Source organism: Urocampus carinirostris, chromosome 9, assembly GCF_059441175.1.
Source record: "Urocampus carinirostris isolate Australia breed hairy pipefish chromosome 9, RoL_Ucar_1.0, whole genome shotgun sequence".
NCBI lineage: Eukaryota > Metazoa > Chordata > Actinopteri > Syngnathiformes > Syngnathidae > Urocampus > Urocampus carinirostris.
Window position 1 is genome coordinate 23009217 of NC_142357.1, and position 24349 is coordinate 23033565.

At 37.7% G+C, this 24349-nt stretch overlaps 1 protein-coding gene across 1 annotated transcript; it reads right to left on the reverse strand.

Moving 5' to 3' along the window:
- Positions 1–6288: 6288 nt before the first annotated feature.
- LOC148359618 (transmembrane protein 144-like) lies at positions 6289–19739 on the reverse strand. Its single transcript, XM_088344051.1, has 12 exons — positions 19531–19739; positions 19291–19452; positions 17952–18074; positions 15158–15257; positions 15014–15094; positions 12876–12954; positions 12716–12795; positions 10510–10628; positions 10326–10445; positions 9146–9243; positions 8648–8701; positions 6289–6494 (listed from the first exon to the last, which is right to left on the reverse strand). The coding sequence occupies exons 1-12, from the start codon at positions 19607–19609 to the stop codon at positions 6411–6413; spliced, it is 1179 nt and encodes a 392-aa protein (XP_088200177.1). The 5' UTR covers positions 19610–19739; the 3' UTR covers positions 6289–6410.
- Between the last annotated feature and the right edge of the window lie 4610 nt (positions 19740–24349).

Sequence of the window (24349 nt, forward strand, 5' to 3'; positions counted from 1 at the left end):
GCTTTGTTGCACTCGTTTTTTGGTTGCAGTAGTACACAATACAGAGACATCTATCGGTGAAATAATACACACAGTCCTTTTAAACAAATACTTAGCATTTGTTTTAAAAATGTCCTTTTTACATTTTTGGGATTCCTTAAATGCTGTACAATACATCATAGTTGTAGAAATTGAGTATTACCTATAGTTTTAGAGTGTTGCTTTTCAAGTGTAACAAAGTAATTATCACAAGCTAGAATCCTGGTGTGGATTCTTTCCACACTCAATGTGAGAAAATGTGAAGTGTGGCGGTCGCAAACAACATCAACTTCTGTGGACGATTGAACCTTTTTCAAGGTTTTACGTGTCAATCAAAAAGCGACCGTGTGAAAAAACTCAAAGACACTCCAAGCTGATGGAGTGTACGAATGTCTCTTCGTTTAAAAATGTCCAAAGTTCCAAAGTAACTGAATGGGAAAATACCGCCTCTAGTTACAAAGGCGTTTCAGGATGCCAAGTCAGAAATACAGTACAGTAAGCGCTGCTATTAGCCCTTCCCAGAAGTTACCGAACGTTAAAAAAAATCGCTATTACTTAATATCTGCCTGGACACCCAGTGTGTATGCATGATCACATCATGCTCTTCGTTGCAATGTCACAGTTCATAGACGACATGGAAGGAGAGGTTTCGACAAGATAGCGGGGAGAAAGACGCAGCCATAATTCAATCACCCTGAAAAAGTGTTGACGTGTCTGGCTATCGCTACGTCCGCCCCGCACCTTTCCGACGGACTGTCAAAGCCGGCAAAAGCAGACCAGATCAGTTTTTCAAGAACCGCGAGGCAAAAAGGTAAATGAATGTTGTTATTTTCCTTATTCTTTGTCTTTTTTAGATTATGTGCCAGTCATTTTATGTTTATTTCACGACATTCTAATTTTAACATGTATTTGTTCCATGTTCTGATGCTCTTTTATGATTTATTAAAAAGTATTTACCGTAATTTTGCGGGGCTTGTAATGGATTAGCAAAATTTCATTCAAAATGCGTCCCAACTTACGAAGTTTTCTGGTGACGAAGCTACTCCCAGAACAAGTTAAATACGTATGTAGGGATACCACTCCATTCCCGTTGTATGCGTGTCTGAGTGTGTGTGTTTTCAATGGGTTAATTTCTCAAAAGTTCTTTCTTAGTTTGATTACTTTTTGACTTTACTTAAAAATCAATATAATATTTTTTTGTGGAGTGGTTCCCACTCAGATGTCTTGTTTTGGAAGTAGTTGCATCACTCCAATAGAAGTGCTACAATGAATTCCATTAGTGTTTAGTGGATTGCGGGCCTTTGCTTTGGCAAATGCTAAGAAGACAAAAAAAGGGTCAACAATACTCCTTAACAGTCGATGGTGATAATGCCCCTTACAATCCGTTTTTCCTGTTCAGCCAATTGGCGCTGTCCTAAATGTGTTTGACAGAGACCAAATCTCATTTTATTGTAATATTGTAAAATGCGTCCCGAGAAAGTTAGTGTAAGGTTTTGTTTTTATTTGCTCTTTATCTCTCCCTTGTTTTACTCTTATTTCATTCCTTTTTTATTGTTTTTTGGTATTCTGTGCATAGGGACCTTGGGGGTCCCGAAAGGTGCTTTGAAATAGAATGTATTATTATTATCTTTAAGGAAAAGTGGAAAACAGTGACAACATTGATCAAGTCAAAGCAAAAAATGATTGCGAAACACAAAGGTGGTGTACGAGTGTCTGCCATTGGAGCTCTGCTGGGAGATAAAGTCAATTGTTTAAATATATTCTATATGTTATCTAGTTTTTTTTTTAAAAACAATATTAATGTACATGGGCAGCACGGCGGTGCAGTGGTTAGCGCGTGTGCGGCACAGTTCTGAGGTCATGTTTTCAATACCAGCTACCAGACTTCCTGTGCGGAGTTTGTATGTCTCCCCGTGCTTGTGTGGGTTTCCTCCGGGCAGTCCGGTTTCCTCCCACATTCCAAAAACATGTATTTCAGGTGAATTGGCCGGTCCAAATTGTCCCTAGGTGTGAATGAGCAAGCGAGTTGTCTGTCCCTGTGTGCCCTCCGATTGGCTGGCAACCAGTTCAGGGTGTCCCCTGCCCACTGCCTGAAGATAGCTGCGATGGGCTCCAGCACCCCGCGACCCTACTGAGGATAAGCGGTGCAGATAATGGATGGATGGATGGGTGGATTAATCTACATTAACGACATCATTAAATAATTATCAATGTTTAAGTACGTGCTTTTTTAAATTTGCTGACTTTATTTTAGTATGTTGCAGTTTTAGTGTGTGGCTAATATGCGATGTAGGCTTATATGCAAGTGTTTACAATACTCGTTTTGGTTTTGTGGTTATTTATTTATATTTTTAAACTGTATACATTCTACCATCTTGGTTTTAAACTGCACAGTCCTTTCATTGGTTACATTTAAAAGTGGAATTTTTTTCTTGATTTGGGCCGCAGCTTGACATTAAGGTGTAAATCTTTAAGTCAGACCAGTTGAGAACCAGTGGTTTGGATACAGCTATTAATATTTGTGGTATTTTGGAATGGGTAGGGACATATAAAAATAAATACCATTATTACACATAGGAAAACATGTTTCGGTACCCGAGCAATTCGCTGTTCGAACACCGATTCGGAAAAGATTGTGTTTGAGTGCCGCTGTTATTACTCATGCATCCATGAGTGACATGGGATTTTTAGCTCGTTAGCGACTGACGGACCAAATTCAGATCATTTTCGAGCCAAATAAGTAGTAGTTGAAAACTAACAAAGACAAACTCAACATTACATTCAGTATTCTTTTTACACGTTCGCCCATAATGTACAAGAAATACAACAGGCAGGGTAATTTCTTGTTTAAAACATTGAGGCAGTCCTCAGGAGTAAAACAAAAAAAAATGAACAATGTTATCTCACCTGAAGTATAAAGCAGTTCTTTGAGACATTGCGTCTTGGTAGTCCTTCCTTATTTTTTGAGGTATGAACATTTCTTACACTGGCTTTATGCCTGTAAAAGAACAAAAACGTATAATAGTGTGGTCAACCCATTTTACTTTAAGTCCACAATTAGAATTAGTCTATCCATCCATTATCTGCACCACTTATCCTTAGTAGGGTCGCGGGGATGCTGGAGCCCATCCCAGCTATCTCTGGGCAGTGGGCAGGGGACACCCTGAACTGGTTGCCAGCTAGTCACAGGGCACACAGTGAAAGACAATTTGCTCGCTCATTCATACCTAGGGACAATTTGGACCAGCCAAATAACCTGACATGCATGTTTTTGGAATGTGGGAGGAGACTGAGGTGCCCAGAGGAAACCCATGCAAGCACGGGGAGAACATGCAAACTCCACACAGGGGGTTCGATCTCATGAATATGCATTGGACAATGTAAAATGCTGGTACTTTTGTTTGGTGCAGTTCCGGTGAGATTTACAGAGGACTTCCTAAAAAAAACATCCAAATTGCCACAGTCCTTAATTAAATGGGGCTGCATGTCAGGCAAAGGCACTGGGCGGATGGATGTAGTCAAATCTGTAATAAATACACAAGTTTACATTGCCATTTTGGACAGCTTTCTTATTCTTTTCAATGGGATGATGAACTCATTTTCCAAGATGACAATGCATCATGAAACAGAGCAAAAACTGTGAAAGCATTTCTTGAAGACTCATCCAGTCAACCTCATGGCCTGTAAATAGCCCAGATCTTAACCAAATTGAAAACCTGTGTTGGAAATTGAAAAAAAAATGTCCACAGTATTGCTTCAACCTGCAAAGATGATCTAATACGGCGGCATTAGCTCAAGAGGTAGAGCGCTCGTCTTAGAATCAAGAGATCACAGGTTCGATTCCCGGCTCTTTCGTGTTATGTCGAAGTGTCCTTGGGCAAGACACTGAATCCTTAATGCCCCCAATAAGCAGGATGGCGCCTTGCATGGCTGCATGGCCATCTTCAGTGACTTGAAAAGCGCTATATAAATGCAGACCATTTACCATTTATCTAACAACTGCAATCAAAGAGAGTTGACATCAGATTGATAAAGAGTACTGTTTGTCACTCATCAAGTCCATGCCTCAGAGACTGCAAGCTGTCATACAAGTCAAACGTGGAGCAATTAAATACTGGTGATATACTTTTGTTTTTCATGATTCCTATTTTGTTCCCTGTGATTGTTCTATATAAGTAGAATTTACTGACCATCACTCTTTTTATATTTTTTTTAAATGTTTTTAAATGCCAAGGGGTTTACACTTTTGAAAATCTGGATTTATTCATCTTATTTGTACTTTCATGCTTTTTATCAGAGTTTGTTATACAGAATAAAACGTCTGAGTTAATACTTGCCCAAGACTAGAGATTCCATACATTTTGCTAGGGGTTGTAGAAATTTAAAAAAAGCAGCATGGCAAAGGGAAATAAAACATTCGTCTTATAAAAATATCTAATCTTATTTAGAACAAATGTACTCATTGCCCCTAGAAAAAATGACAAGGCGGCAGAGCAGCATAGTCATAATCTACCTAGTGGTTAGTAGCTTAGCCTTTGCACTCAATGGTACCAATAAGCACAAGACGATTTTGTTCATCACATCAACTCGAGGGCACTCTCGTGTTTTGGGTCGCATTATATTTTTGAGTGCTTGAGTGTGAACACTCAAATCTGCATAGGGCCTTTGGTTGACTCGCACAAGATAGTGCTTAGAAATTGGCCCAGTTGCAAGTGCATTGTAACGATAGTGCAATATAGTGGTTTAACATCGATAAATGAGATGTGAATACCCAATGTCCTGAACATATGTTAAGTAGTTTGTTTTTACTATTTGACCGCATGTAGATGCCTGGGCTGGTTATTTTGTCGTTTGTAAACAGTTGTCATTTTAAGCGCGCTGTTCGTTGTTGACTTATTTTGCACTAATTGTATTAAATGCTATTTACATAATTGTCACGGTTGGGCAATCATCTTGCTGTTCTAAGATTTTCACAACAGTTTGCTTATTTGCTTTTTGAAACCTTGAAGATTTAATAAAAAGGGCTCTTGGGACAGCTTTTAGAATAGGTTGGACTTTATCTGAAGGCTTCTCTCCATCCTCGTAAATTAGATCATTGATTTCCGCTTTCCATCTCATCTCATCTCATTAGTCGTACCGCTTATCCTCATTAGGGTCGCGGGGGGGCTGGAGCCCATCCCAGCCATCTCCGGGCAGTGGGCAGGGGACACCCTGAACTGGTTGCCAGCCAATCGCAGGGCACACAGGGACAGACAACTCATTCACACCTAGGGACAATTTGGACCGGCCAATTCACCTAAAAATGCATGTTTTTTGAACGTGGGGGGAAACCGGAGTGCCCAGAGGAAACTCACGCAAGCACGGGGAGAAAATACAAACTCCGCACAGGAAGTCTGAAGCTGGATTTGAACCCACGACAGGTTCCCATGACATGAACTGTGCCGCACAAGCGCTAACCACTGCGCCGCCATACATTTAGTAAATTCTAAATTTAATGGGCAACATATATTTTTCATTCTTGTGCACGTTAAGGTGGCTATGCCCCTGGGAAAAAACTAAATTTGTGATTGTAGAGTATTTCACGGTTGACAGATTCCCTAACTGCCTAGGTCGCCGGGGCACCACTTTCTGTAGGGTCTTGGGCAAGTACAGCATGGTGGCACCAATACCTCCCTAGGACTTTTTCAGTAGGGTTTGCGCCCACATGAATCATTACTGGTTTCCATGGTTACCTGTAGAAAAAAAGCTTCCTGATTTGACTCTGGAACGGCACCTTCAACATTTTTGCAGTTATTTTTCGGTGTAAAGCATAAGCCCACTGTTCAGAGATGAGCCAGTTCTCAGCATCATCTATTTTGTTTTGAAATCTCAAGTGTCAAATCAAACAATGTGCATCACATTTGAGGTCATTAATGTTTCTTACAAATTGATGAATTAAACAAGGCAAACTTTTTATACCATATTCGTCTCGATTTTAGATATATTTATCAGACACGACTGACAAACCTTGAGATTAAGCTCAAAGTGTGGCTACACGTACCATTTAATTTTTTTACTGATACATTAGAATGTTACACTGCAGCTTTTCTTAATTTTAATACGCCCATGTCATGCTGAAATTCTCACTACTTGAAGATTGAAAATGTCAAAATCCACTTTAAACAATCAGTGTCCAGTAAGGAAGCCAGTGAGTGTAAAGCCTGGCGCGTATCATAATCACAGCCGAACGTCTCAGCGTAAATATTGACAGATGGGTCAGAATTAATCTGATTGCGTGACAATTTCCATATTTATTTCACAGATGTCGTTTATTAGTCAGAAAGCTGATACAAAACATTGCAAGGGTTTACGGTGGCTCAAAAAATGTGCAGTGGTGTGCATTTAAATAGAAATCACAGATTGGAGATGGCTGTCAACAGAGAGCCTGTCAACCCCACGCAAGACGCCAGGCAGAAGATCAAACAGTTGGTCATCCCCTGAGGACACAGCAACAATAGTAGGAAGAGGACATAGGGAAATTAAGTATACACACATTGGAGTAAGCGGGAACAAGGATGAAGGGAGGCACAAAGTGGGGATGCATGACTGTTTTTGCAATTACATTAAGCAATGGAAAATTATGTTATGTGTAAGTTGACAATGTCCGCACACGCGCTAACCACTGCGCCGCCGTGCTGCCCTAGAATTAGTCAATAAGCAATAATATCCGCAGCTGTGTTTGAAAAAAGAACACACTATTTCACCAGTTAAGATAATTTAGAATAAAGTATTTGAGAAAAAATAAAAGGCGGAAAAAATCATAGTTATTTTTAAATGATTTGAATAAGTTGTTTTTTTTTACCACAAGGCTGTAGATAATACACAATTTCCGTTTAAAGCAGTGCTTCTCAAATAGTGCCCTTGGGGGGAACGTTTTTAACCTCGGATATTCTTGACTGTTGTGGAGTTATAAATGCCCTTTATTTTACTAAATAATGTAAGGAAAGGGATAATGGCACTCCAATAGAGTGTGCACTCAGTGGTGAGGGGCTTTGGTTTGCATCGAGCACCCGCACTTTGCACATAGCCCAAAATATGAGTGAAGTATAGACAAAGTGTAGCAGATATTCCATGTAAAAATATAACCTAGATAAGGAGATTGGATAAAGGAAAATCAAATCTCTCGAAATCCAAGACAACAACATTTGACATAACGTATGCAGCGGATTAAACCTCAATAACGCCAAATGGGTGATTGAGTTTTGTAGCATCGACAGAGGTGACGCAGCACCAATATTGAGCAAACAATGTTTTGTCCCATTAATATTATTGTATCACTTGAAAAAATTGATCAATCAAAGCAGCACAAAAAGGTTAAATCGTGTTCTCTGCTGAAGCACTGACGCATAGTCAAATGTATTGACGATGCCATTCCCCTGTCGCGTGAGGCAAGACGTATTAGTTATGATTTGATCCCCATCAATACCAACACGAACCAACGTCCTTGGTGCGATGGGGCGTGACATATAGAAACAAAAAAAAAAGGGGGGGAGGGACACTGCTTTAGAGCAAGTCTAACCAAAGGTTTTATAGGTCCCTCCTAGTCAAAAATCTGCAATTTGAGAATACGATTTAAGATATGTCAACCTTTTCCTAGGCATTTCTTGGGGTGGCCATTGATTTTGCTCAGGCTTCAGCCAAAAAACCATTTGGCCTGCCAGTAATTCTCCTGCTCAAAATGCATTGTTTAAATACTTATTACTGAGAGGAGTTCTAAATTAAAAAAAAAAAAAAAAACTGGATTTATTCATCTTATTTGTAATTTCAGTTTGAAAATAGCACTATTATCTGATATGGCAGATAGTTTCAAGAATCATTAAAATAATAAAATTAGCATAATTGTTCACCATCTGCCCATAACTATGCTTATATTTATTTGACTTTATCAAGAAAAACTAAGAGATATAAGACAAAATACTCAAAATGAGTTCATTGTATGCAAAATGTTTTAGAAGGGTAAAACATATATACAAAGCCTCTTTAAACTCAGTTGGGCATTGTCAGCACATACTTAAGAGGTCCAAAAGTAAAATGATTTCCTTATATCTACAGGAAATTGGTTATTCATATCTCATTTATCGATGTTAAACCACTCTTGTTGTTTTTTCTGGATCTAGTGTATAATATACAAAAAATAAACACAAGATCAATGTTCATATTACTTGAGGTAGAAAAGTCACTTATGCATCATTAAAAGCAAGAAAAAAAAAGGCAAACGGAAAGAAGTTCTGTGAGGAAGGAAAAACTGGTACACAAGTAGAAAAAAATGATGCATTGAAGGCAGGCTAAGAAGGAATCTTGATAAGGTCCAACAAAACATTTTTTTACTGTGGGCAAGTATAGAGCAGTGGAAAAAAGGACAAGGTATACTAAATTGCAAGAAATATGGATCGATAGAGAGAAAAAGTAATGAAGATGAGGATTCTTAGGGAAAAGGAGTGGGAGAGGAAGGAAGAGCAACAAAGAAAGGAAGAGGGAGGTCCACAATAATGACAAAAAGACCAATAAAGACAGGACCACTTCAGAATTCAAACCTAAATTGATCAACACTAGTGTGTGAACATTAGTCAAGAATGAACAATTACTATACCTTAATTTCTCTGAAAAGCAGGCTTCCCCAGAGTGCAGCAACCAAACCGGATCCCTGAGAGAATATTCAGACAAAACCTTATCAGCCCAGCAAGGTTAAGTCAAGAGCTTGCTTTTAATCAAGAAATTAAGATTGACACCAGCCGCATGAGGAAAAATAAAAAGGGTTGAAAAGGAAAAGGCATTGAACCGGGCCAAGCGTGACTCGGTCGGGATCGGTCGTGTATGGAGAAAACAGGATCAGGAGTGCTGCTGGATGAGATAGGCACCAGACGGCTGGCAGAAGGGCAGAAAGTCAGCACTCAAGAATTAAACCATACACGCTATTTGAGGACTCCCTGTGAGTCGTCTGCAGCATGACTCAAAAGAAAAAAAATAACAGGTCCAAAAAGGAAGACAAACACTTGTGCACATTTAGTGAGTCATTTAACTGGTTCTAGGATTAAAAAAGACATGAAAATTTAACGTGAAAAACATGTCCCAATGTATTTGTACTCACCGCTGATACAATAGGAAACGTGATAACGGCGCTCATGTAATTGTTAGCCAGGACCCAGCAGTACGTCGCTAACGACCACATCAATCCTGACAACAAGCCTGCAAGAAATCCCCCCCAAAAATGAACGCAAACAATACATTTTTAATTGGCTTAAAAAGGAAAATTCAAACACAAGAATCTTTTTGTATAATTTTGAGAATGGCTCATTTAGCTACAGTAAAAGCTACAAAATCAAGGATGGTGGAAATTTATTCTATGCTCGTGCTGGTCATTTTCATTTTTCAAAATAAGAAATAGACTGAAATACAGTCCAAATGCCAGTCCAATCCCCAAAAAGATAAAAAAGTTTATTCTAGCACGTCTAAGAAAGACATGTACATGGCACACAGGCAGATTGTCAGAATCTGTGAACATGATTTCAGCCTGAAGATAGCGTGGGCAAGTATGTTTTTGAAGTAACGACACCTTTCAATGTTTGGGTTATCTGAAGCAGCAAGTTGGGAAACAACCACGTCAGCTTCCTTTTCCTCATATTTAAGCAAATTAATACACAACGTCCCTTTGAGGTGTCATCAATTTAAAGAAAAAAGGGTGACCAAGAAAAAAAAAAAACACTTTAAAAATCACATAATGGTAACACTTACCTAAACTTAATGACATTATTTCGCATACAACTGTACAAGTCTAAAAGTATGCTGCATTGAACTACTCTTAATCATTTATCACACAGTTTCCTTTTTGGACTTGAAATAGTTGCTTTAAATATGCACACTTAGAAATAATAATCCCAGTGATAAGGTCGCTAGCTAACAAGGTCAGATGACTACTTTATCCATGAAGCAAAAAAACTTAATTTTTTTTCACGAAAAATGTGTTTATGCTATACACGAAGTTATTTCTTTTGGGATATTTAGTGCCACTTTTATTCAGATTTTTATGATAATAGGATAATTTCATTTACATAGCATCAACCTTATTGCCATGTATCATTTCTAACCTCCAGTTCCTGATTGAGAAAAGGGCAACTAGAGACTTAATATTGGCGTTACGAGAACCAATAATGTCATGTCCCATCAGTAACCATACTTCTAATTGCAGCCGAGTATGGCTAGTTAGAATTCCATGGGGAGTGGGTATTTGAATGTGTCAACCCATCCTGTAAAGGTCATTATAGACTGACCTGGCAGGATAGCTTTTGAGTAGACTCTTGGCCTGCTCTTCATGACAACGCAATAGATGGTGAAGTATACCGTGCTGGCCAAATATATTCCACAGCATTCCGCAAAGACATAATCCAGGTCTGCAGGGAGCAAAACGAAATGTTTTTGCAGACGTAATTGCATGACATCTCCCTGGAAACGCACCATAAACGCTGGCTCGGTGGAACATGCTGTTGCGGTATGACGAATGAGTCTTGATGTAGAGCATCGGCGTGAAGGAGGAGCCGTAGAAAACGCCCGAAACCACGGCCAGCAGGCATCCTCTGGAAAAGATCGGCGCATAAATACACACAACTTTGGGAGTGTTCCAGGTGCCCTTCAAACATGGACTTATCACAGAGATATGATTGAGTCAATATTACCGTATTTGAAAGTGCGCCTTACATGCAGCAGACTACGCGGAATAAATAAAAGCATACATTTGTAGGAGTGCGTAAGCTTAGGTTTTACAGTGTATTAACGAATTAGAGCAATGATTGATCAAATTTATATACATTGCTGCCCTTAATTGCAAAATATAACAGGAATTGAACCGAAGTAGTGGCGATCAGTGCCGGCAGTATCCATTAGACCACCAGTGGTACAAATGACATATGAACAGGTATTAGACCTTATCTCATTTTTACTCATGGTGCCAGGAAAACAGATTTGAATTGTGCATTTAGATACTGTTAAATAGCTTCTCTACAAATGAGAGATAAATGATTGATAAAAAGTAATTCAACAAAATACTAACCAACTATTTTACATGCACATTTGACAAAGGTTATTGACTAACAGGTCAAGGAGTGGAGAGATTGTTTAACCCATCAGGATCACTATGCAAATGAATAATGTGGCACCGTGTGTAAAAACATTGTGACAATGGAATAAGGTCTAATGCCATTTTGTGTGTTAACCTGTAGTGGTATGGCACAGGCGTCTTCACCACCACTACTTGGGTTTGAGTCCCGTAGCATACAATGTTTTATAAGGCTGGTCAGACGCAGAAGCTTTTACTGTAGTCTCAATATCATGTCTGATAGTCCAGTTCACTTTAAAATTAATTTTGGGGTGTTGCACCTTATAATCCGATTCGTCTTACAGTGCATAAAATAAGCCACTCTATTTCACTGCTTCAAATTTTAAAAGCAACACAAGGTTGACAGCTTGATCGAACATACCCAAGCTGTTCATCACCGTCTTCACCTTTTATCGACTACGCTCACAATTGTACAGGGCAAAAGAAATTATTGACAATGTTTTGAAAAGGGAGCCTTTTGACAAAGTCAAGGGGAAAAGGAGGCATCAAAAAGAATCCAGCTCAAAGCTTCCCTTGTTTGTTTCATGTTCAAGGGCATCACACCTTCCTTTTGATGGAGTCCTGAATATGTGCACTCAATTTTGGACAAGTATGTGCAAAGCTTAACGACAAAAGATACGCTCGTCAAGTACACTAAAAACATTTGTGCTACACCAGAAATGTTAAACTTGCAGACTGGGGGCCAATTGCGACTCGCAGTAAGAGTTTGAGGGCCCCCACCTTAATATAACAGTTTTAGGGGAACAGTATTATTAAGCAACTCCTGGAGGTAATTTGTAAAAATATATATATATATTAAAAACCATGAAATTGTGGTTTTTAAATCATGTAAATATGCATGTTTTAAAATACGCAGTTAAGAAATTTATATTTCTGCTGTAACATTAGCCTCACCTGCATATAGTGTCAGCAATCCTTCTACAACAGTTAATCAAACTTTTATTTCCCCTCATCTAATATTTTTTTTGCTTTGCCCTTTGCGACTTTTGTGATTAAGGGCTATAAAAACACAACCCGACTTGATTTCCTTTTTTCTTCTTTTCTAGAGTCCCTTTTTCTTTTTTTCTTCCTCATTCTTTTTTTTTTACCTTTTATTGTGCATTTCTTTTTTGTCCATGGAAGACTGGGCGAAAAACGAAAATTTGTGATTTATGGTCAGAGTCTCCGTAGTTTGTATTCTTCTGCACGTTTTTAACACTCGTTTTTGGTTGCCAACAATACAGCAAGATCTAGTGTTCAAATATTACACATTGTCCCTTTAATGTAAATGACACCATGCAAGTGATGTATTGATTGTACTCCTCATATTATTGATGTTTAAGTTTTATTTTGTGGTGTCAAATTTATAAAATGTATTAGAGAACAGAAGAACGTTTTCATCGTATTTTTGTGGAAAACGGCATGGCCAAACCAGACCCTAGCTTCAGCAGCCCCCCAAGTCAATTAACTTTGAGACCCAAGTGCTTCTCCCTAAAGGTGAATCCATATCTAATGGGAACAATTGGCACAATTCAACGTTTAGAGTAAATACAGCAGATTCTAGCTCACATAACCCGTCGACGTTTGGGTCCCACAAAGTCGATCCAGAACTTTGACGAAGTCGTGCCATAGGTCCCAGACGATGTCCGCTGCAACAACAATAAAACATTGTACGAGTTTTACCCAAGAACCCAAAGAGGGAGTTACAACATGAGCAACATCTACCAACCCTGTCAATGAGTAATGGAAGCATTTCAGGATCAGGATGCAGCTGAACGTCGGTTTTCACAAAGAAAAAGATGACACCGCTAGAAGTAAAGACACTGGTCAGGTGTAACAGAAATGTTACTAAAGGTAGGTTGGAGCAAAAACACTGCCTAACAATTCTCACCTCATAACTGTAATCACCCTTGGAATTGTTAGCTTTGGTTTTTAATTGGACAACTGCACTTGACTTTCAAGGTTAGATTTCAAGAAGCAGCCAAAAAGCAAATTAGTGAGTGAAATTGTAGCATTATTGTCATCGTAGTATAGTACCCTTTTAAATTGTGAATAATGGTAAATACTGAGCCCCTCAACCTGGTAATAGGGTAACAACTTTGTCAGTCCCAACCAATGTTCCCTCTAATTTTCCACGGATCTGAGCTTTCACACAAAGTCTGTGAGCAACGCTTGAAACAACAGTGAGTAACAGAAATCCCAAGTGTGGCAACTAAGTCATTATCAAACATGTCCAAAACTTGACATCACATTACATTTTGAGTTTCCGGCAATGCAAAATTATTTTTTCTTTTGAATCAATTGAGTCATGTACTATTGCAAAAGTTGTACGGCCTACAAACGTTGTTTGTTCTTACAATTCTTTCACAAGATATCCAATTCTTTTTATTTCCTGATATATTTTGTTGCATAATATTAACATTTTGGGGGGCTTGTTTAGTCGGTTGTAAGATACAGAACTGTACTTAACCACATTTTTTAGTGGAAGTACAATGTTGGCAAAAAGATTCACTTGATAATTTTTCATTCTTTTCCGTGTTTTTTTTCTACTTTTTAAAAAATTCCTTTAAAAAAAAAATGTTTATTTTTTCCGAGCTGTTATTTTTTTCTTTTTGTTCTCTATTTACTTTTTTCCTACTTTTTCAGGCTTTTTTTCTAAATCTTTCCTTTTTTTTCTCTTCTTTTTGTTTCTTTTTTTCTCAGCTTTTCAGTACTTTTTCATTTCGTTTTTTATTTTTTGTTCTATTCCCCCCTTCCTTTAAGTCATTTTGGGCATAATTTTACATAGTATTTGATCATGTTGGGATTAAAGAAGCAAAAAAACCCGAAGAGCCAATTAGGACACGAAAGAGCTGGTTCCTTTTAGTGAGCAGAGCTGAAGAAGCTGGTTCTTGACAAACTACTAACTTTACTCAACTTCATTCTACTTCGACTCCAAAATACCGCATTTAGAAAACAGCGTCGGGGGAACCTGTGTATATTTACCTTCATGCACTGTATCTTTGACTTAAGTCGCTTCTTAGTCATTTTGAGCCCTCATTTTTGTGCGCTGGCTAGATTTTCTTGTGCACTGAGAATGTGCGAGCAGTGCGCAATTGCGCACGCGCGCAGTTTAGAGAGAACACTGGTCCCAACACTAGGCATTCTTTTAGGAACCAATAGGTAATAACATCCAATTCTAAAAGCATAAAACCCACACTTAATTTTGTAACTTAAACTTTAAATTCGTTTTGGGTGAGCTAGACATGACAATGTAGTGACCAGGGAAGACCGGTGTTGTCCAAACTATGGCCTGGTGGCCATTTGTGTACTGGACTGCTGCATTGGGAAAAAAAACACCTGCTAGTTGTGGTCATGAGTTCAGGTGGGTGCAAAGTCGGTTAGAACCTGCAGTAGTACAAATTATTTTTTCATCGACCTTTAGAATTTCTAACTACACAAAAATCCCAATTGTTTAATCAACAGTTTACAGTTAAACGTTTTGTACAATACACTTTTGAATTAGAACTTTTTAAGTAAATATGGCTTGTTTCTGGGGTTCCAAACTAGGTAGTTGCAAAAACACTTATTGATTTGCTTCAATAGTTAGAAATGAAAAGTGGAAGAGTGGCAGCATATTCATTTCTGTATGGCTCATGGAGGAGAAAGTTGACGCAGGCATCTTCTACAAGCCTCTTTACACCACTAAATGTCGAAATCATTTAAATAGCAGAAGATATTGTATTCTTTTAATTACTAGCAAGCTGTTGCCTTATTTTAAAAGCAAGGGTAAGATCAAGGCTAAGGGCTTTTAGCTTTCACAGAAAAATCTGTAAAATTATTTCAGTCAATTTGAGTACATGTTCCACTTTCGGAGCAAATCATTACCTGAGAAAACACAATCCAGCACCACCGTCATTCAATGCCGGCCGCGAAACATCCTCAGCGGGGATCCCGAACAAGCCAAACCTGAGATATACAGAAGACTGGTCAGACGACTCATTCAGCTTTAGTTTAATTCCAAAAAGTTACCTTGATGTGGCCCAGCCGACAAGTAAACTGGAAGAGCCCCAGATTAAAATTCCGAGGCTTAGGCCAATTGCTTTGACAATTGTCACCACCATCACACTGCCTGAAAATCAAACCAGTTTTATTTGTAAAGCATTTTTCAGGCAATATTTGACACTCGCTCACACATGACACCACCATGATGGACATTAGTTAACAGTGGACGAGGCCAGTAAACAGACAACAACAATAACAGCTATACTATTCATCACAATTGGCAATCACTAATCAAATGAATATTGTGCAGCTGTTGAGGTTGCACAAAGGGCGCTCTTTAGAGACACTGAGGATAGCATTACTTAGGGTTGCTCACAAGCCATACAGTCTTCCTCCTGACATATTCTCACATCTAAAGAAATCGTTCAGTCTGCCTGACTTTAGTTCACACCATCCGTACCACTAAATTGTAACTGGAGTATCCCCATACACTGGTGCTGATCTGAAAGCTTATAAAAGTCTGGACGCTTACCAGTACTTATTGGTATTGTGCCGAAAAATGCGTGGAATGTCCCCTCCCTCACGCAGACACTACTAAAATTACTTTGCATCTAATTTTTAGGGGGAATGCAATAAAACTGTCAAACACAGGGCATTTGCACCTTATATAAAAATCAATTATAAGCATGTTGAAAATATTTTGGCGAAATTACGTTGGTAATTGGACCGTTTTTCACTGTAAAAAGCTTTATAGTAGAGCTATTAACAGTTTAATACATGTGATATTAAGAACATTTCTATTTGAATCTCTGGTGAATCACAATGAAAGCCGCCAATTTCTGCAGTGAGAAATAGCAATTAGCTAAATTATAATATTGAGTGTTTTTGACGTGAATCATAACCTAAATTTGCTTGAAAAAAAACATTAAATATACTTTGTAAAAATATTTTGTTGCAAATCCTTGAATACTTTAGGGCTGCCTGTGTTGTGACTCGGTACAACACTAGTCCCTCTGACTGCAGATAAACATTGCCGTCTTCATCAAAAATTCCAAATCAGACCTACAGGCTTGCCCACCGCACAGGAATTATTCACCATGGTAAAAAGTGGTGAATATATTCTTCTGTGGCAGTTATCGGGAATTTGTTTACACTGAACTGTCTATTCAACTGCCCTGCACTCAAGTACTCTTTCTATCTGTCATGGCTTCCATTTTGCCATAGAAGGCAACGCTACATCACGTACAACGGGGTCAATAAAAATAAAATCATTGAACAATAAAATATTAAAATCCCCTCTTTAATCCCCACCCAACAACCCAAAACACAGTATACAGACACATACAATGGATGAAATACAATGAAAACAAAATAGTAATATGAGTAAATTAGGATAATGACAAGGCACAGACTAACCATGTGAGGAAAGGGACTTGAGGGAGGCATAACCACACCAATTGGGATTTTCAGCAATTAAAACCACACCCTACTTTAGAACGTTTTCATTCCAACTTTATTGGAGAAATCAGTTTTGATATGGGATTTTATATTAAAGTGATTTTTGTAGCTTTCAAAATGTTATTTTTTTTCTCAATGACCATTACTGTAATCACTTAAATCAGTGTTTCTCAACTTCTTTTGAGTCAAACACTTTCCCCATTGAAATATCTTGAGGCAAACTATCCGTCCAAAAGGTTTAAAATGTAATTCAGGCATCTTTTTCTTTTTTTTTTTCTTTTTTTTTTTTTTAAACAGTGTGAATTGGTAAAAAAAATTCATTTGAAAAAAAAATAAAAATAAATAAACAATGGAAATTTTAACAAGGAATCTACCTTGTTCTTCTCATCTCATCTCATTAGCTACACCGCTTATTCTCAGTAGGGTCAAGGGGGGGCTGGAGCCCATCCCAGCCATCTCCGGGCAGTGGGCAGGGGACACCCTAAACTGGTTGCCAGCCAATCGCAGGGCACACAGGGACAGACAACTCATTCGCTCGTTCACACCTAGGGACAATTTGGACCGGCCAATTCACCTGAAATGCATGTTTTTGGAATGTGGGAGGAAACCGGAGTGCCCGGAGGAAACCCACGCAAGCACGAGGAGAACATACAAACTCCGCACAGGAAGTCTGGAGCTGGATTTGAACCCACAACAGGTTCCCATGACATGAACTGTGCCGCACAAGCGCTAACCACTGCGCCGCCGTGCTGCCCTTACCTTGTTCTTTTTAGCACTCATTTCGGCTAAACAACAGTTCAGTGACATCCAGTAGTTAAAAATGCGTACCGTTTAAACCTTATTTAAAGCCAATTATGTTGCTTAAATTGACAATACAACGTTTTTATTTGTGGTCACTGTGGCTCTGGAGGTAAAACATGATGAATAACCTGTTCCACAATAGTTATGTTAGTCTAAAATAATACTTAAAATGGAGAAAAAACATCTGCCAGTAAAAGATTAAACATTTTACCAATTTTAACTCGTTTTATGTAAAACAAAACTTTGTGCAAGATTTCTACTTTGATATTTTTCTGGGGCACAATATTAACAAAATAAAAGATATTTCCCTGATATAACATATGAGCAGATGAGTATATATATACACCCCCCCCCAAAAAAAAAAAAAACGTGCCGTTACTTGCTGCCACCTACTGATATGGATAAATGTTACAGTTACACAGCTCATCACTGAAGGCAAAGATAGTGAACAAGAGCATCCTTTTTCGTATGGATAGAATTAGGCAATTTCCATCGGCACACAAGCCAAGGATTCACAGCGCGCTGGTTTAAAACACTAACTTGGAAACATTAATTGCGTTACCTGTTGCCCAGATGGCACCACCAAGCATTGCCAAAGGGTGGAATTTGGGAGAACGCAGCATCACGTCCCCGACCATGGCGGCAGCCCAGATGCCAGCACAATACACCCAATGGAAAAACATTCCTGCCCGAAGGAATGCGACAAGACATTGAAGCAATCAATTGCATAAAATCAAAAAACATAAATGCCAACCTTTTTATGTTAAAAAGACTGTGCGTATTATTACGCAATATTTTAACATGCAAAACAAAGACATTTTGATTTAAAAAAAAAAAAAAAAAAAAAAAAAAAAGACATACAAAAATATGTTTAAGACCTCAAGTGGCAAACTTTTACCAAAACTAAAATTGAATGTGTTTATTGGAGTGGTTTATTTATAAACATTTAATGTAGCTTTAAGAATAAGCAGCCGTAGACTAGAATACTGTTTGAGTCAAGTCAAGATTTGTTGTTTGAATATGAAAAAAGATGGTAAAAGAAAATAAAAAAAATAAAAAAAGATGTTCTTAAGAGGAGAAAAGCAGTAGTCCAAAGTTTTGGCAAGTATGCAGCTTTACCATGCCAAACGTGGGATTTTATCAGAAAACCACAGACTGGCTTTATATATTTACTAGTTTTATTTTTTAGGGGACATTGTGTATTATTTTGCAACTCCTAGTGGTTAAGAAATATATATATATATATATTTGAATAATAATCAAAAATAATCTAAACTATCATATGTACATGTTATTTTGAATATATCTAATATATCGTTTTTAAATACCTCTAGGATAATAAATCTGTATTGTACATGATGTACACCTTTAAATTTAAAGTTGTAGATTTTTTAATTGGTAGACATCTTTAAATGATAGAAAAGCAGTAGTCTAAGTTGCATTGTTAGTAAGTTCTGACTGTCACTTTAAAGCTCATTTTAAACTTTGGGTTGGTCTATTTTTGGATGGAAAAAACAACAATTAACATAACAATAAAAAACAAACGATGAATGTAGTTCTATAAAGACTTAGTGTGTAATATTTGACCACTAGATGAGACTGTATTGTCTAAATCAAACACAAATCAGAGCATAGAGTAGCTACAAGTTGCCAAACATGGCGCCGGACTTAAGCAAGGATTCCAATTTGTAAAATACAAATTTCTCGACCTTTGATATTACATTAAATTAAAAATATATATATTACATATATAATCGTTCAGGTATTTTTACATAATATTCAAATAAATGTTTTTCTGTACCAGTAGGAGGCACAAAACTTTACACCCTGACCCTTTGACATAAAGGAGAAAACCATTTCAAAATATTTTCTATATAGCAACTAGCCCAGCCATCACTCACCATCACCTGTCTCGATCCGCTTAAGCGGAACAAAAGTGCTTCCATACATGAGAGCAGCTGCCAAGTTTGCCATCATTCCACAAGTAAAGCGTGTCCTGTTATCAGTAGCGTTCAAACCAAACAAGCCGCCTTTCTCCTCCACGTCTTCATTCTCATGACCACCTTAAAACAATTAAAGAACAGAAGGACATTTTCAACAAGACACGTCGGCCATTGTTGTTTGATTTCTTTTCTCCAAACCTTGTGTCTTTGATTGCTCGCCAGGGTGACAAGTGATTAAAAGTAAAGCGACAAGTAAAGCACATTTAGCATAAATCATGTTAAAAACAATAACAAAATAGTCAAAGTGGTATTATGAGATGTCAAAATTCAATCAGGGTTCTATTCAGCAGGACGTTAGTGTGGTATGGCAGGAATCTCGGCAGGTGCTTTCAAGCAAACAATTAGGCTATGAATAGCACCAGCAGGGGGCGGTGTTAATTGGATTACGTCACCCCTATTGCAGTATTAATTGTTTTTTTAATGAGAAAACCCTGCGACGAGGCGGTCTAATTTAAAGGTGCTTCAAAACTGGATCCTATAACCATTATTATTATTTTTTTCATTATTTTTTAGGGAGGCAACACCATCATCTAATTGATATTCAAGCAGACTGAAGTTGTGGATTTTGTGAAAGGGTAAAGGTGTTCCAAGTTTAAAGGGACAGTGTGTATTGTTTAGGGCCTCTTAAAGGTTAAAAAATGATCATTCCTTAAAAAGTACATTGTGCAATATTGACCACTAGATTGCAGTGCATTGTCTCATGGGAACGAAAACCAGTGCCAAATGAGCGGAGCTGAGCAGCAAAATGTCAGACAAACATGATGGCGACTACTAGGTATGGATTACGCTATTTCAAAGTAATACAACATTTTCAGAATATGAATATGTTTAAAAAATTACATTGGTATGGTACTTTATGTATTTTTGCCTAGTTTAAAAAAAAACATTTTTTCCCCATTTTCTTACTGAATGAAGGATGTTTTGAAGACTAGGAGGCACTAAATATCGCACACTGTGTCTTTAAAAAAATTGATTTTGATTATAAAAAAATGAAAAAATAACATGAAAAAAAAGTGCATTTTGTTAAATTTTCGTAGGTGGAGACACTTTCTATTTATTTTATATAACATGAGCCTTACACAGAAGAAGCTGACATGTTTGTCTGACATTTTGCTGCTACAGTAACCAAAACAAAAAACATTTTTTTCTTTGTTCTATTTTTTTTCTCTATTGTGTATTTTTTTCTACTTTTCTTTCTTTTTTCATTATTTTTCCTTATTACCCCTTTTTATTTCCCTTTTCCTCATAAATATTAAAAAAAAAATCATTCTTTTTCCATTTTTGACTTTTTTTCTTAGTTTTTCTTTCTTTTTTTTCTTTGCAAAAGGGAATGGGAAAGAAAAAGAAGAACATTAGTGAGGTTTGGTCACTTTGAATCTCCATTATTTGTTATCTTCTTACTTGTTTTTTGTTGCACTACACGGAACAGTGACATTTAGAGGGCAAAAATCAAACACTGTCCCTTTAAAGCAGAGGTAAACAAACTATGGTTTGTGGGCTGTATCAGGCCCGCTAAGATATTTCATCTGGCCTGCGAGACAATGCTGAGAAAGCATAAGAGAAAAAACGAGCAGCTTCTAGTAAAAGAACGACCCGCAGTTTTTAATAGGTCCTCTGGAAGTTGCCAAAGCATGCAATGTAACATTTCTAAAGTAGCTCTACTGAATAGTTTTTCAATGCGAATGATCAATTTTAATGCTTAAAAAGAGAGATTTTACTTTGCTATTACTCTTAATTAATGTTTTGTTTGTAAATTAATATATTTTTGTATAGTTTCAAAACCAACTGGATGAAATGGTGCCTTTATAAACAAATAGACGATAAATCAACTTGTGCGGGTAAATGTAAATGAGAAAAAAATGTTATTTATTCTCCTCCTGTATTGTCAACATATCAAATTCAAGCATTTATATTTTCATACAAATACATTAATCAGCAATTCTTTCCCTCTGGCCAAGCCACTTGTGGCCCAGGACTCAAAAGGTTTGTTGAACCCTTGTTAAAAGTTTTGCATAATTGTACAATTTATACAAGTTGCATGCAACTCATGAGAAAAATTTTGAAGAAAGCAAAATAGTACAAAAAACAAATCACCATATGATGACAATGCAAAAACACAAGCATCATGCAAAAAAGGGAAAATTCAATGCTACTGTATGAACTGCTGCAAAATGTTATTGTAAAAAGTCATAACGCTTACAAAGTATAATTAATAAACAATGAATTCCATCGCCCACCTTTGGGCTCACAGCACATGCCTTTTGAGTTCCGATCTGCAATCTTAATGGGACTGTTTAAATTGAGGCTTAAAACACACTCATATTCTAAAGCTTGTGGATGACCTGTGTTTCTGGTTGACGATGTCATGTAGGTTTTAGATCAGGGGATGGTGTAATGAGTCTGTAGTCTGAAATAGTCTGTACAGCCCTTTGAGTCTCAGTGTGATCACGGGCTCTGCAAATAATCATGACTTGACATTCCATTATCGAATATATTGTACCTATGGAAGCAGTTGCTGATGCGGTGTCGCCACGGCAACAGTGGCCCAGATTGTAACAATTCATTGTTCACTTTCATGTTTTTCATTGATCTAAATTGTTTTTAATGCATTTTCACGATGGAGAGGATAGATTCAATATACAGCCTAGAGAGGCACAAACACAATACATCTGTATAAAAAACCATCCATTCTTCCATTATCTGCACCGCTTATCCTCAGTAGGGTCGCGGAGGTGCTGGAGCCCATCCCTGCTATCTCTGGGCAGTGGGCAGGGCACTTAGAGACAGACAATTCACTCGCTCATTCACACCTAGGGACAATTTGAACCGGGCAATTAACCTGAAATGCATGTTTTTGGAATCTGGGAGGAAGCCGGAGTGCCCGGAGGAAACCCACCCAAGCACGGGGAGAACATGCAAACTCCACACAGGAGGTTCGATCTCATAACCTCAGAACTGTGCCACACACGCGCTAACCACTGCACCACCGTGCAGTTTATTTACATTTACTCCAGGAAATGCTGCAATATGTTTTTCTTGTTGTCCCCAATCCTGTTTTTTTGCATTATTTCCTACTTTCTGTCTTTGTTGATTGTGTTAATATCCCCCAGCAGATGACACTTTCAACGTATGAATTTATAATGAGGCTCACCGGTGGTTTAGCATTATTATTATCTGCACCGCTTATCCTCAGAAGGGTCGCGGGGGTGCTGGAGCCCATCCCAGCTGTCTTCTGGCAGTGGGCAGGGGACACCCTGAACCGGTTGCCAAACAGTTGCAGGGCACACCTAGACATACAACTCACTCACTCATTCACACCTAGGGACAATTTAGACCGGCCAATTGACCTGACACGCATGTTTTCGGAATGTGGGAGGAAATCGGAGTGCCCGGAGGAAACCCATGCAAGCACGGGGAGAATATGCAAACTCCACACAGGAAAGTTGGTTTAGCATTTGGCAGATTAATTACATTTATAAACAGGGATATGACTGCCATTCAAATAATGTCTTTTGATGCAAAGCTACAGACCCAAAAATAGCCACGCACCAAATCAAACAAAAACAATTATCATTTAAAATTGCATTTTGGACTTTCAAAATGTTCATACTCCTCTAAGTTATGAAGGGATTTATGAACAAAATGAAGTAAAATAATCAGTAAGGTCACTAATTAATTCAAAACCAAGTCATCAGTAAAATACCTGCTACTTTTTCAACACCAATGAATAGTCTGGTTATTTATTATCACCAATAGTTATCAAGCCTGGGGCAACACTGTAAAGAAGTGTTAAAATAAAATCTAAGAAATACTCTTTAACAGTGAAACTGCCCGTTCAGGATATAAATAAACATGATGCATATCTTTTATTCACCCATAATGATGGTTTGTATTCCATGCATATTAATTGTGAATTTCTTTTTGCTAAAAAAAATCAAATCATAAAGGCAATACTGTTTAGTAAATTTTATCTAGTACATTATTTTAAAAAGTTATTTTATTTTATTGGTTGACTACACTGATTAAGGGTTAAGAAAAATCAACAATGACAATATAACACATGTTATTGGAAGGATAATGTACTGGTATAGAAAATTGTTGCCATGACATTATGAAGTAATGTTTTTTAACCAGTAGGCCAGGACACACTATTGTGGCATGAGACGTTGACTAGTGTGCCGCATGAATTTGCCTAATTTTATCTTTGCAAAAAAAAAAAAAAAAAAAGTTCAGTATCTTTGCTTTCTTCCATTCATCAGACAAGTTACCTTAATTTTTATACTGTAGGTGACAGCAAATTACTTTATTTTTTCATATACCTGTACATTATATATCTGTCCATGAGGATGTTCAGGAAAATATATTACATAAAATATTTTGTTTGATAAAGCCATTTAAGATCTCACTACTAAAATAGTAGTATAAATGAAAGTAAAAATGTTGCACAAAAGTGTAATAATTATCTTATTTACAAAAAAAAAGACATAAATATTCTTTAGAAGATAGTAAGACATTTCTAGTGTTCCACTGGTAGATTTTTTTTGCTCATTCTATGTATTATTGTATTGTTATTCCAGAAAAAAACAAGATGGTCATACAGTATTGTCAGAACCAGAACAGGAGGAGGACCCAGATGCGTAATGTTTTCACACAAGTTTTATTTTACAGGAATGGGGCAGTCATGCGCGTGAACACAAATGCCAGTGATTCGGCGATCGCTGGGCAGAAGAAGTAAGACAGAAAAATAAGAAGCCAGAAGCCGACGAGATCGATACCGGACAGGACGGGTCAGACAGGATTGATACAAGATACCGGACAGGACGAGGTTGATACCAGATACCGGAGAGACAGGATCGATACCGGACAGGACGGGACAGAGAGGATCGATACCAGATACTTGAGACTGGAGTCAGATATCAGACAGGACGAGACAGACGGGATCGATACCGGATCCAGG

Excerpts from the sequence above, each read along its gene's own strand:
- LOC148359618 (XM_088344051.1), bottom strand. The coding sequence starts at position 19,609 with ATGATTTATGCTAAATGTGCTTTACTTGTCGCTTTACTTTTAATCACT. Across the intron at positions 18,075-19,290 it reads GCGGATCGAGACAGGTGATG|GAATGTTTTTCCATTGGGTG; the intron begins GTGAGTGATGGC and ends TCCTTCGGGCAG. Across the intron at positions 15,258-17,951 it reads TGGTGCCATCTGGGCAACAG|GCAGTGTGATGGTGGTGACA; the intron begins GTAACGCAATTA and ends TTTGATTTTCAG.